Below are 13725 nucleotides of genomic sequence, written 5' to 3' on the forward strand. Positions count from 1 at the left end.
AGGACACATGCTCGAAAGGAAAACCCCCATGCAAGACATAAAATAAACAAAAAAATAAACACATATTTATGATCGTCAAAAAACAGCATCCAAAACACAAAAAGACATAAAAAACATACTGCTAACATGATTCGGTTCCACTAGGTATGGGGGACCACATGAAACCGAAATGAGGAGACACAAAGGGGTACGCTCTAATGGCGGCTCGCAGCCGCCGCCGCGTGTGGCGACGACTCATAAAAACCTAATGAATTTGGTAAACGAAAGGCCAAAATCACTCCCTAATAGTGCAAACATAACAACAGTACTTAACTTGGATGCAGAAGCAGATTGACGATCCATTGCAACGTATAAAAAGCAAAAAGCGAGAAACACAAGGGAGCAAACAAAAACGCGTGCGTCTCGTTGTAGTGCTATCAAAGGAATGACGTCACAGCCGCTAGCTACAAGGTAGTAGACAGTGAGCCGTAGGTCGGCTCCCCTATCCTGAAGGGTTTTTGATGTAGGAGAGGTTAATTGGAGAGGGTTCCGTGGTAGTGGTTTTCACTCGCCCCAGGAACCATACCGACACCTTTTAATAAAGGTGAGCAAACCAGAATATTCTTGGCATGTCCAAATTTGTAGCCAGTTCTCTTGGTATTATAACAATATTTTACTTAGAATAGTGCTAAGAACCTATTTCATGGGGCGACAAGGCTTCCTCGGCCCAAGAAGAAATAGATTTTTTTCCATGATGTCCAAAATCCCTTTTATAATGTGCATGTGTTTCCGTGTGAGCGTGCGCCTTTGTGCAGTTTTTAGTTTAATTTTCACTCATTTGTCATCACACCGAAAAAACAATTCGGTTCCAGAGCTTTGCCTCTGGCCTAGACATGATTTTTTTATTTTAATCTAATCCTTCGGGCCAGCCCTATGAGAGCTGAAAGTCAGCTCAGTGGTCTGGTTAAACTACTTTAATAATAATAATAATAATAATAATAATGGATACAAGAGGAGTATCCTTATTACTTTAAATCATTTTTCTTTATTTTATAGAGTAACAGTGGTGATTGTGTTTACAGAAGTATTGGTTGGATAGCTCTTCGTATTGGTTATCCTAACCTTGGAATTGTACCTGTGACTTGTAGCATGTTGTGATAACTGATCCTCGAGTGTGTGTACTGATCCCCTGTTGGTAATCATATTCATTTTCCACTACTACTCTGGAATTACGTCACTGGATGAAGCTTTCGCCACTGCCCTGTGATGTTTAACTATTCCTGATAGTAGAAGTCTCGCAGTTGAAGAGGAAGAGAGCTCATCAAGTGTCATCATCCTCCTCTTCGAGATCATCATTTTTTCATACATCTCCACCCCTTCAACTCCTATGGCTCTTTGCTGTAGAAGGAGAAGGTTGTCTCCCCCCCAACAAGAAGTCTCGTCACCGGACTTCTAAGGGTCTGTCTTCCACTGGCTCTCCTGTTCCTTTGGGAACGGGAACCGTCATGCTGTCCCCAGGGTCTAGCATGTCGGGAGCCATAGAAGGGCAAACTTTGGTTCGCACTTCTGCTGCTAGTCCTAGAGGTTCTGCCTCTAAGACTAGTTCTGTGTCGGGCATGCTTCTGTTATCAGTTGAATTGTCCGAGTAGTAGGCACATAACTGTATTTAACTCTACGGGTATGTGACCGAGACGAATAGTATCTTCTCTTAATTGACCTACAACTCGGGACTGCCTTGCAGGCCTCCCAAGAGTTACCGGTTTCAATTTTGAGATACTGGTGGTATTGTTTACCAACAGCACCACAGTACAGGCGGTCCCCGGGTTACGACGGTTCCGGCTTACGACGTTCCGAGGTTACGGACGCTTTTTCTTAAATATCATGGAAAAAATCCGTCCTGGGTTACGACGCTTGTTCCGAGGTTACGACGCTGACGCTTCCGACGCTCCGAGTTAACGACGCTTTTAAAAAACGCATACTATGATAAAAATCCTTTATAGTTTAGCACAGTATATTAATAAAAATAAGTTTCTGGTTAGATTACAACAAAAATTTTGAGATTATGATGATTTTCGACACTTTTTATGTTGTATTTTTCTATGTTTTTTAGTGACGCCTCATATGCGGAACTAGTTTCCGAGCGAATGAATACATACTAGTTTACATATAACAGTCCAAAGCGCAAATAATGAAAAAATCATTGCTTGTTTCCAGTAATAATAACAAAAACAAAGTTTCTGGTTAGATTACAAGCAATTCCAAGTATCCAAATAGAGAGACATTATCCAGTAATGAGAGAGAGAGAGACGAGAGAGAAGAGAGAGAGAGACGAGAGAGAGAGAGAGAGGCGTCTTCCGACGCTCCGAGTTAAGGACAGAGAAAGTGTTTTCGTTTCGTTAACGGCCTCTGACTCATGCCAGTAAATGTTTTGGTTGATACTAATATAATAAGCTATTTAAAGATACGTTTACTTTAATTAGTCTATATGATACGTAAATAGTAATCAACTGTTCTTGTAGCCCTCAAATTTATATTGGCGACACAAAATCGAAGTATCCAAAGAGACATTATCCAGTACGTATTTGATCAGAGAGAGAGAGAGAGAGAGAGAGAGAGAGAGAGAGAGAGAGAGAGAGAGACGCTTTGGCAACAATGGTCTCGGGGTTTTTATAGCTCCTTCTTCTGGCTTGATGATCTGGATGATGTAGAAGGATTTCGACCATACTCGTTTGCCAAATCGACGATACGAACGCCACGTTCATGCTTTGCTATAATTTCATGTTTTGCTTCCATCGAAATCATTTTTTCTTGGGTTTTTTCTTATCACCTGCTTTGTCTTTAGCTTTGAGACCCATGGTTAATAATAAAATAGACAAAATAACACGAAAAATAAAGGAGGCGCAATACAACGAACTAAACAACGACGTGTTAACATGCAGCACCAACAAACAAACAGACTGAACGCCATTTATCGGTCGCCTATACACTAACACTCATCGCAAAATCGTATCTGCAAAATATTTCGTTGTATATCAAAGCTTTGTATTTTCGCAAATTTTCTGTTGTATCTCAAAACATTCGTATATTATGGGCAATCGTATGTCAAGTTTCCAATGTAATTTGATCAGAGAGAGAGAGAGAGAGAGAGAGAGAGAGAGAGAGAGAGAGAGAGAGAGAGAGAGAGAGAGAGAGAGACGCTTTGGCAACAATGGTCTCGGGGATTGACGTAACGTTTATTTTCTGAACAGATAGGACAGAGAAGTGTTCGTTTCATTAAACGGCCTCTGACTCATGGCAGGAAATGTTTTGTTGATACTAATATATAAGCCTATTTAAAGATACATTTACTTTAATTAGTCTATATGATACGTAAATAGTAATCAGCTGTTCTTGTAGCCCTCAAGATTTTGCAAAATCACTCCAGGTTGTACATAAAACTTCAAGAATGTAGTGTCACCAGAGGATTACAATAGTTTTTACCTTCAAGAACCAGCATTCTTTTATGAAATAACTCCAGGTTTGTACATAAAAACTACAGGAAACAACATGTATGTAACCAAAGGATTACAAGTAAAGGTTTTTATAATTTTTTATTAGTTTAACACATATTTCCAAGCGTCGTTCCGGCTTACGACGATTTTCGGCTTACGACGCGTCTCAAGAACAGAACCCCCGTCGTAACCCGGGGACTGCCTGTATTTGCATTCACCGAATAGGAGGGTTTTCTTTCCTCCCATTTTGGTTTAAATGCAAATGCTTGAGCGTATCTTTTTTACGCTCGATGGTTCTAGCCGAACGCATTCCTTCATGGAATGGAATACCTGGCAACTCAGGATGACAAGTTTAGTGAGAGCTAGCGGTGTACAGCGCTGCCAGCCTGCCTCAGCCAGTTGGCTTGCTCTCCGAGATATTTCGGTTGGTATTGTCTCTTCCCTGTCAAGGATTGACTACCGATTCGAATCTCTGCCCGGCAATCAGATTTAGGTGTCTGGTTGGCTGGAATTCCCGAGCATACGTGTATGACCGACCATCTCTCCTGCATCGCATTTTGCCATTGCGAGAATTTTCAGACAGAGATATCACACTAGACTCGTCATCATCTTTCTGTTTACCTCACAGTAACAGAAGTTAGTAGTCTAGTCTTCCGCGTCATCGCACCTGCCGCTTCAATGACGCAGAATGATATTCTTCAAATAATCTGAGTTTGTCTTCTAATAGACATTTCGTAATTCGTAAGGTGTGCATTATTCTTTGTTCACCCTGAATTGTAAATAAATAACAGAAGACTTCATCTGTTCCCCGCCCTGCCAGCTCTGCTTCCAAGGTAAATAGAAATGTCCTCCCTGATCCAGCCCACCAGAAGCAGTTCTTCAGGCAGGACAATCCCTGTGTTTCATAACTGAAAGACGCTCCGCTTTCATTGCAAACTCCGACTTTCTCACTGAACAGCAATGAAATTGCAGTTAGCTTTTTCAGTCCTCTGTAAACAACAGGGATTAAAGCTGTCTTCACTGGTTGGTGTCATCGATGGGACTTTTTCTATGTTCAGAATCTTGAGAGTTTACTTCTCTCGATTCAACTGTGAAGACGTAGATCTGCATTCACCTTAGTCTTTCATTAGCATATAGTATTGTTTCTCCTTAGTTGAGATTCAACTACTATGAGAACTTGTCTTGCCATCAGGGACCTCGGTCTCTAGAAGGCAATTGACTTTCGCCTGATGGCGCATGCCTTGAGAGAATCATCATCTCGCCTCCCAACATCGCTGGCGAATAAGATAGACGACTTGTATGGTTGTTCTTGGCATAACTCTTCAAAAGGCGGGTGTCATGTTGTGACTACATCTCAGAGGTATGACGGCTCACTGAGTGCAGTCAGTCGGCAGCTGTTGAAGAGTCCAAGACCATCATGAACTATGCTGTGGACTTTATATTGGTTGATCCAGATCAGTCATTACTTTGTCCTATCGGCATATCGCTGTACCCATAAGGATCGACACCCACCATGGAGTGCCGGTGTCTTTATCCGCTGCGGACTGCCATTGCAGAAGTGTCCGATGACACGTCTTTCTCCGAGTATTACGAGACTATGAGAGACTTCTCTGCAGTTGGATAGTCCAGTGGATGGCTACTTGTCATCACTCCGAAGAATATACGGGACAGGAAGATGGATAAGGTCTCATTGTGACCATATTTATCTTTTCCGTCGGGCTTGCCCACAGGTCCTTGGAACCTCATTTCCTTGGACTGGTGGTGGATGCTTGCAGGTTGTGTTTGCTTACCCAGTTCCTTCAAGAGGACAAGTTGCATCTCGCCTATGGTGTGCAGTTGTAGAGGTAAGAAGGATGTGAGTGTGACTAGCCTCTCCACCTTCCATCACCTCATCCTTCCACTCCTACCTTCCGATTTGGTTTGAGGATAGGACTCGAACTTACACTGGCTGGTTGGGCGATTGATGTGGTAAGCTTCACATAGAGCTTCCTTTCTATTTTGTTTCTTATCAGAATCAAAGAAGCAATCCTGCTCCTTCCTCTAGCAAGGGGAGGAAGGAGACTGCATAATGCCAAACCCTTTCCAGAACTTTGCATTAATGCCTCAGACTCTAATATTCTTCACAGCCCATTTTCAGATGAGTTACGATTCCTCACTCATTTCGAAAAGGCCCAGAAGTCTGACTCTTGATCATGCAGCTCCTATACTCTGATCAAGTTGTCTGAGGCAGGGCACTCCTCCTCACTCTTACGACCAGGAGGAGTAGCCTAGGTGTGTAGATTTCCAGTCAGTTCTAGAGGCTCACTCAGATTCCTTCCACCAATCAGTGAGTCTTCCTTATGTAAAGGACCGAGGGTTTGTATATCGTGTAGGAACAATCACAATTTTTTAAAGTTTATTGTAATTTTCCTAACTATACAAACCTGAGGTCCCATACATGTATGCCCACCTCATGCCACCCCTCAATCCGAACCTAGGCCGAAAGGCAAAGTGGAGTGTTTACATCTGGGCAGGCTAGCCTGCCACATGGTAATTACTGCCTAACCACCTTGTTCAAGAATTTAATGGCCGTAATTCCAGCTACGCCGAAAGTAATTCCTTATGTAAAAGACCTCAGGTTTGTATAGTTAGGAAAAATACAATTTACTTTCAAAAATTTTGATTTTTTTATTAATCTGGCAGAATTCAGATTTGTTACTTATATTGTAATGATAGAGCTATTTATTTCATGTTAACTTTATCACTTGTCTAATTGTGATGCACACTGAAGTCGAAATGGAATCTGTGTAGAATTTACCTAATTTTGTTATAACTACGTACATGAAATGTTACTACTACATTGAACCCTCATATTCGCTTTCTCAAGATTCACTGACTCTGCTATTCGCAGAAAATTTTTCTATTCATGGTATTTTTCACTGAGAAATATTCACTAAGTAATGTATTTCCATATCAATTTCATGACTAAATGCATATTTTGTGATGAAACTATTGAAAGATAAGCATTTTTAGAGGGGTTTTAAGTTTTTGCAGATTTTAGCTATTTGCGGGGGCTCTGGAACACATCTCTCACGAATACTTTATTTTGTTTACATTTTTTAGCCGCAGTGATCTTTGATGTATTGTAACTCTTTGTAGAAATTTACATTTAATGTAATTGTTATATTTAATAGAGCTTAATTACACAGATTTTAACTTCTTTGTGTTTACGCATTTGACATGCCAATATGTTATTAACCTAACTCCTTGGTTGTAAAAAGGAAGACCAGGGCATCTTTCAAATGCCAGATGGATGTCGGATTGTATTGCACATTTAGTTGTAACAATCATGGAAGGACATATGGCCTGCTGTTTTCCTGTGATCTTAAATCCTTATTAAGAGATGAACCAATTCTTGGTGTCTTCATAGGGTGCTGAAAGATGTGACTCGTGCTCATAAAGACTGTCATCTTATGGTTGAGAACCTTAAATGGTCCATGAAGACTTTAGACAACCAAATAGGCCTGAAATGACAAACCAGCCAATATTTTGGGCAGGCAGAGCTTAAGCATTGGACAAGAAATGGATGGGAAAGAGGGACATTGAGCAAAAATTAACTCAATTTGCCTTCTTCAGGATATGTGTGCTTTCATTATTTCACCAATTAAAATTCAGGGAAAGAAACAGTTAAGACTGAATCATATTTGTTAGGTCAGAGTAAATAGTAGATGGTAGTAATAACAGCTATCCATCCAGAGTAAAAACTGCACGAAAGTTTTTTGTCTTGTTATTTTTATTAACCTCTTGTGGGCAGGGAACATACATGTGTTTCCATATAGCTTTCTGGTGGAGCCCGGGAAACATATATATTATGTTTGAGATTATGGCCCATACAACTTGAATGAATTTTCCAGAAAAAGTGCTCAGATCACTTCCGTGGGCCATTAAAGAATCATAGGAACTCTTACACCAAATCTAATAGTTAGTCGGACAGCAGAGAAGGGTCAGCTTGCCTTGAGATGTCACAAGGGAATGTTGTCCAAAATTCCCATCTAATGATGTCTCAAAAATATTTTACAATAAATATCCTTAGACTTTGTTACTTCTTTACTTCTTTTAATTCTTATCTGTTATGATATTATAATAGTCTAAGCTGTGATTATAAGTTTACAAAATAAAATTGTTCCTTCACGTTATACAAACCATTGGTCCTTTACATAAGGAATTACTTTCAGCGCCAGCTGGAACTCGGTTGTAAGATTCTCTAACAAGGTAGTTAGGCAGTAACTGCTCGTTCGCTAGTCGGGAGTCCTTCCCAACTGAATGTAAACATTCCACTTTGCTTTTGACCACCAGCGTGTGCAGACGTTCTCTCTCTACCCGCTCCTGTCGTGAGATTACCAATTTCTTTCTTGTTTCTTATACCAATTTCTTTCTTGTTTCTTATACTGATTGTGTTTGTTTGTCTATTTTTGTGTTTGTATGTTCAGTATGCAAGCCCACGAATCAGATCAGCCTTCTCACCCCCCATCTACATGGCAATTATGCCCTGGAGTAGGGTCAGGAAATGTGGAGCTTTCTGCTCCAATAATGATGTGGACCGTCACACCCTCTGTGTGAGATGCCAAGGGCGTGAATGCAATAAAATGGATGCCTGTGACACTTGTATCTCTTGGTTGGAGGAGCAGTGGGAGAGATATGAGGGTAGGAAGAAACTGCGTAAGTCTTCCAAGGCGTCATCGGAGAGTTCTCTCTCGACTCCTTTGGTGACTGATACTTCGTCTTCTTTCCTTCCCCCACATAAACTTCCCATCTCTCTCTTTCCCCTATGAGGGAAATGTCTCCTTCAGCTTCTTCGCTAGATCTGTTGAGTGCTGAAGAGGGAGCAAAACATGCCGACTTGGTATTGTACTCGGGAACATCTGTTTGCTCGCGGGGGGGGGGGGGGGGGGGGATGGGTGGGGGGGGGGGGGGGGGGGGGGGGGGGGGGGGATCCTTCCCCCCTGGGCAAACAGGAACTTCCCCCATTAACCCGACTTTTGCTCCTTCAGGTTTGTCTGACTCCGCGGGTGGGGACCTGCAGCAGGCATGGTGGATGCTGAATCTTCCTGGCACTCCTTCAATGCGGGGAATGCTTCATCATCTCGCAGCAGCCCCAGTGACCCACGGAGCTGGGTCAAGGACGACAACTGTCTTGACACCTGGGTATGCGGCACCACCACACCTGGTGTACACTCAGCATATTACATCGGTGACCCCATCTCCTGTAGTGCAAACATCAGTGCTGCATACCTTGCAGGTAGAAAATCTTCCACCTCCTCCTCCTCCAGGTTATGCTGTCCTCGCTCCCCTGCCAAACTTCGAGTGCCCGAAGAGCTCACCACTAGAATTCCCTCCTGTCTCCGTCACCGTACCTGTTGCCCCTGTCCCTGCCCTTGAAAGTGCTGCTGCATCGTCAGTTCCTCCTTCCCAGGTTGCGCTTGAGCCTGCTGCAGCCCTCTCCTGGGTGGGGGATCTTTCTGCTGTCCTGAAGAAGCTGGAGAAGAGGAAGTCTAAGAAGAAGAGGAATGTGTCATCGTCGTCTCACAACAACAGAAGTCTCGTTCAGGGACTTCTAAGGACCTGTCTCATCATTCCGGTGAGACGGGTGGGCCTTCCACTGGTCCTTCCGTTCCTTCAGGAATGGGAACCGCCTCGCCTTCCCCAGGGAAGAGCAAGGCGGGGACCATAGAGGTACCAGCTGTTGCCAGTACCCCTTCTCTCGGTTCTAGAGGTTCCGCCTCTGGATCGGGAACTATCTCGGGTTCTCGCCAGCAAGTTTCTCCGAGTGTACGGTCACCTGCTGGTGACCATGTAGCCAAAGTCCAGGCCGCTGAGTACACTCACCGCCAGGACTCCAGCATGAAGTGGAAGGATGGTAAGAGTCACCCAGGTGACTCTCGCCTACCTGGTAATTGTTCATGTAATGATTGTCTGGTCCTAAGAGTTGATATGATGGTCCCACCGGACTGGGAAGAGATCCCCCTGGTCCCCGGGAGCATTTGGTCCGTCGCCTCAGGACACAGTCACCCCCGAGATACAGAGGTTGTTTGCAGAGGTCATTGCACTGATTCGTCATCACAACGACCTTGGGGAAGGATCGATGGTTGCCCCCTCTGACCATCCATTGTGGTTAGAGCTGTTCTGGGGTCTGAAGAAGGAACCCAGAGCGTCCGCAGGGCTTCCATGATCCTACTTGGCTGACGGTGTGCTGAACCAGGCGAATGCTCTTGTCTCGGGACAAGAGGCTTCGCTTAGGTCCAGCAGGTCGGACAAGCTGCTTCCCCCTCCTCTGCCTCGTCAGTGGCATTTCTACGTGCCTTCGGAGAACCCTTTGCCAACCAAACAGGTTGACCCAGAGTTAGCTCATCTAACTCCAGGGTTGCCTCCACAACACCTGCTGTCGGAGAACCTCTGGTTCACGCAGCAAGAGGCAGTAGCCCTGGAGTCTACCGCTATGGCAGCTTTCTAGGCCGTCTCATGGCTAGATCTGTGGTTCCTCACAGTATCCAGGGTCGCAGCTTCTTTGGGACCGGTAGCTCCCGGAGAAGACTCGGCTTTTGGGAGACTTTGTCAGTCTGGAGGTAGGGCTATCTCCTACCTGCCACCAGACTGCTAACCTGTGGGCTAACCTGGTACTTAGGAGGAGGGACACTGTCCTGAATCGGGTAACCAGGGTGGCTGGTCTGGAGTTGGCATTGGGTCTTAGGAATGGACCGTTGCTGGGTTCCTCCTCTCTTTTCCCTAGAGAGATGTTGGATGCTGCAGTGGAGAAACAGAGAGCTGAAGACAGCAACCATTTGGTACACCAGGCAGTTACGAAGATGTCTGGGCCGTCTTGTTCAACTGCGGCAAGGCCTCTGAGCTTAGCTAGCTCTTCCTCCGCCCCCAAGACTTCTGTACCATCGAAGGGGGCGCGTGGAAAGACCCAGCCTTCCTCCTTCGCTTCAAGAGGTAAGCATCAGCCCCCTCTCAGCCCTCCTCTTATCGTGGGAAAGGGGGTAAGCGAAAGGGGAAGAAGGGGAAACCCTTGCCTGCTGCTGAAAGGGGGGGGTGTTGCCTGGCGAGCCATTGGGCAATATGGCAGCGCTACAAAGCCAAGACCTGGGTAGTAGATGTCCTTCGGGGAGGATATCTTCTCCCCTTCGAGTCGAGGCCACCCCTCACTTCCCACCCATTTCATCACCAGACATATGTTCCCGGTTCTGCCAGGGATGTAGCCCTCGAAGAAGTGCAGACTATGCTGAGCAAGGGAGCTGTAGAAATTGTATGAGAACTTTCTCTGGGGTCCTACAGCCGACTTTTCCTGGTGGAGAAGTCTACTGGGGCCTAGAGACTGACGGTATATCTCTCCCCTGAACCATTCGTTCGCCAGACTCGGTTCAAGATGGAAATGGCACGTTCCTTGCTCGATTCTATCATGGAGAATGATTTTATGCTTTCGGTGGATCTGAAGGATACATATATTTCAAATACCCATCCATCGGTCCTCCAGGAAGTACCTCCGTTTTATCCTCGACAGGATGGTGTTCCAATTCAAGACACTTTAGTTCGGACTCTCAACCGCCCCTCAGGTGTTCACGCGAGTGTTCACTCTGGTGTTGGCTAGGGTCCATTCAATCGGGCTACGTCTTTTGAGGTATCTTGACGATTGGCTGGTCCTGGTGAGCTCTAGCTCGCAGTTGCTACAGGACAGGGATCGCCTTCTTAACTTTTGTCGCGATCTAGGGATCGTGATAAATTTCAAGAAGTCGGGTCTCGAGCCCAAACAGAGGATAAAGTACCTGGGCATACTGATTGATATGCTAGCAGGATGAGTTTTCCCCACAGACTCGCGGATCAGCAGGTTCAGGAAGGCAGCTCGGCAGTTTCTGTCACGACAGGAACAGCCAGCTCAGCTTTGGCAGGTTGTGATCAGTCACCTGTCTTCATTAGAGAAGCTAGTCCATCAAGGGTACAGGCGCGGGATCTGCAATCCTTCCTGGTTCCTCTCATGGAGGAAGTAAGGGAGGATTTAGCCTGGTGGCTGGATGGTAGGAACCTCTTAATAGAAGTGCAGTTGCTTGCTCCCCCTCCGGAGTTGCTTCTGTTCTAGGATGCATCGACCGAGGGTTGGGGTGCGCACTTGGAAGAGTTGCCGGTTTCAGGTGTGTGGAATCGACACTACGAGTACCCTCACATCAATGTTCTGGAACTCAAGGTAGCATTTCTGGTGCTCCAAGAATTCTGGGAACGGGTGATGGGACACTCTGTGGTGTTGATGAGCGACAACACCACGGTAGTGGCCTACGTCAACAAACGGGCGCCTAGCGTCCCTCCCGTCGCATCACTTGATGGTGCAGGTGCACGAGTGGGCAGCAGCTCACTCGGTAGAGCTGTCAGCAAGGTACATTCTAGGCAAGAGGAATGTTGTGGCAGACAAGCTCAGCCACCAGAATCAGGTAATTGGGACAGAATGGTCTCAACACCCGCACGTGACGGAAAAGCTGTTTGACCTGTGGGAGCATCCAGTGGTGGATCTGTTTGCCACCCAGCACAACAGAAAACTCCCGGTTTTCTTCTCCGTTGTGCTGGACCCATGGGCAGCTGCAGTGGATACGTTCCAACACCCATGGGACAACCTCGAAGTGTACGCCTTTCCCCAGTTCTTTCTGATTCGCAAGGTGATCAGCAGGGTGCTAGTCACCAGCAACCTTTGGATGATTCTAGTGGCTCCCAAATGGCATTAGGCTGTTTGTTATCCGGACCTGCTGGCTCTTCTCTTGGAGGCACCGCGGGAGATTCCCCCATGGCACAACCTGCTGTGTCAACCACATGTGAAATGTTACCACTAGGCAGTACATTCCCTGTGTCTTCACGGCTGCTGTTATCCACCATCTCTTGTGAGCAAGAGGCTTTTCTCGTCGAGCAGCAACAGAGATGGCTGGATACCTCAGGCAGTCCTCTGCAGCTATCTACCAGGGGAAGTGGTCTGTTCTGTGGTTGGTGTCGTAGCCACTCTTCAGCAGGTAGCGGATTTCCTAGTCTTTCTTCTCTAAGAGAAGCTCCTCTCTGTTTCTGCAGTTAAAGAATATAGAGCAGCTTTGCCTTTAGTTCTTAAGCTGCGAGGGGTGGATATTTCCTCTTCCATGGAAATATCCCTCCTTATGAGGAGCTTCGAGAGGTCTTACCCACCCAGGGAACTCAGGCTCCCTGAGTGGGACGTGACTCTCGTCTTAAGGAGTTTGACTTGTAGACCCTATGAGCCTCTCCGAGAGTCATCAGACAGGGACCTGACCCTCAAGACCGTCTTTCTGCTTGCCCTGGCATTGGCGAAGAGAGCAGGGGAACTTCATGGTCTCTCTTATGATGTTAAATGCTCGAGGGGATGAGGATCGGTTACGCTCTATTTCGTCCTGGATTTCGTAGCGAAGACTCAGAATCCTTTGGTCCCTGACGATAGGTTCGAGTCCTTTACGATACTGTGCTACAGCACTATTTGAAGAGAACTCGACATCTCAGGCCTGAGTGTTGATGCCTCTTCGTTAGCACCGGGGTAACCAAGAAAGAAGTGTCCAAGATCACTATATTTCTTTCTGACTATGTGAGGTGATCAGGAAACCTTACGACTGAAAGGAGTTTTGACACCGGTACCTTTCGTCCGAGAGCCCACGAAGTTAGAGGTATTGGTCCTACCCTTGCACAAGAACTTGTCAGTTGCACAAGTGCTGAAGGCAGGGGCGTGGTCCAACCAGACCACCTTCACCTTCTATCTTCGGGATATTGCCCACAGGTCTTTGGACACTTTTTCCTTAGGACCTGTGGTGGCTGCTCAACAAGTTTTGTAGCTTACCCAGCTCCTCTAAGGGGACAAGGTTGTATCTTGTCCTTGTGGTAACTGTATGAAAGAGAGTATGAGAGTGTGACTGGCTTCTCTTCCCCTTACTTCTTCTCTCTTCCTTCAGGCAGAAAGTGTTGGTCGTCACATGCTGGAGAGGGCGATAGATGCAAGTAAGCTATGACTGAGTTCCATTCTTTTCCTTTCATTAGGGATAGAAGCATAAATCCGTCCCTTCCCTAACAAGGGGAGAAGTAAGTGGACAGCACTAAGAGACAAACCCAATACTATACAAACCTATACAAACCTGAGGTCCTTTACATTTATGCACACCTAATGCTACCCCTCAATCTGTTCCTGGGCCTAAAGCAAAGTGGAATGTTTACATCCAGTTGGGCGGGACTCCCGACTAGCGAATAA

General features: G+C 45.7%; 1 protein-coding gene across 1 annotated transcript in view; it reads left to right on the top strand.

The window, feature by feature from the left end:
- The window catches only part of LOC135222494 (intraflagellar transport protein 172 homolog), a 369686-nt gene that overhangs the window by 267257 nt on the left and 88704 nt on the right, over positions 1-13725 (top strand). The window contains 1 exon segment of the mRNA XM_064260577.1: positions 8501-9087. Coding sequence (XP_064116647.1) covers positions 8501-9087 — 587 coding nt within the window.

The sequence above is a fragment of the Macrobrachium nipponense genome, chromosome 3 (assembly GCF_015104395.2).
Source record: "Macrobrachium nipponense isolate FS-2020 chromosome 3, ASM1510439v2, whole genome shotgun sequence".
Classification (NCBI taxonomy): Eukaryota; Metazoa; Arthropoda; class Malacostraca; order Decapoda; family Palaemonidae; genus Macrobrachium; species Macrobrachium nipponense.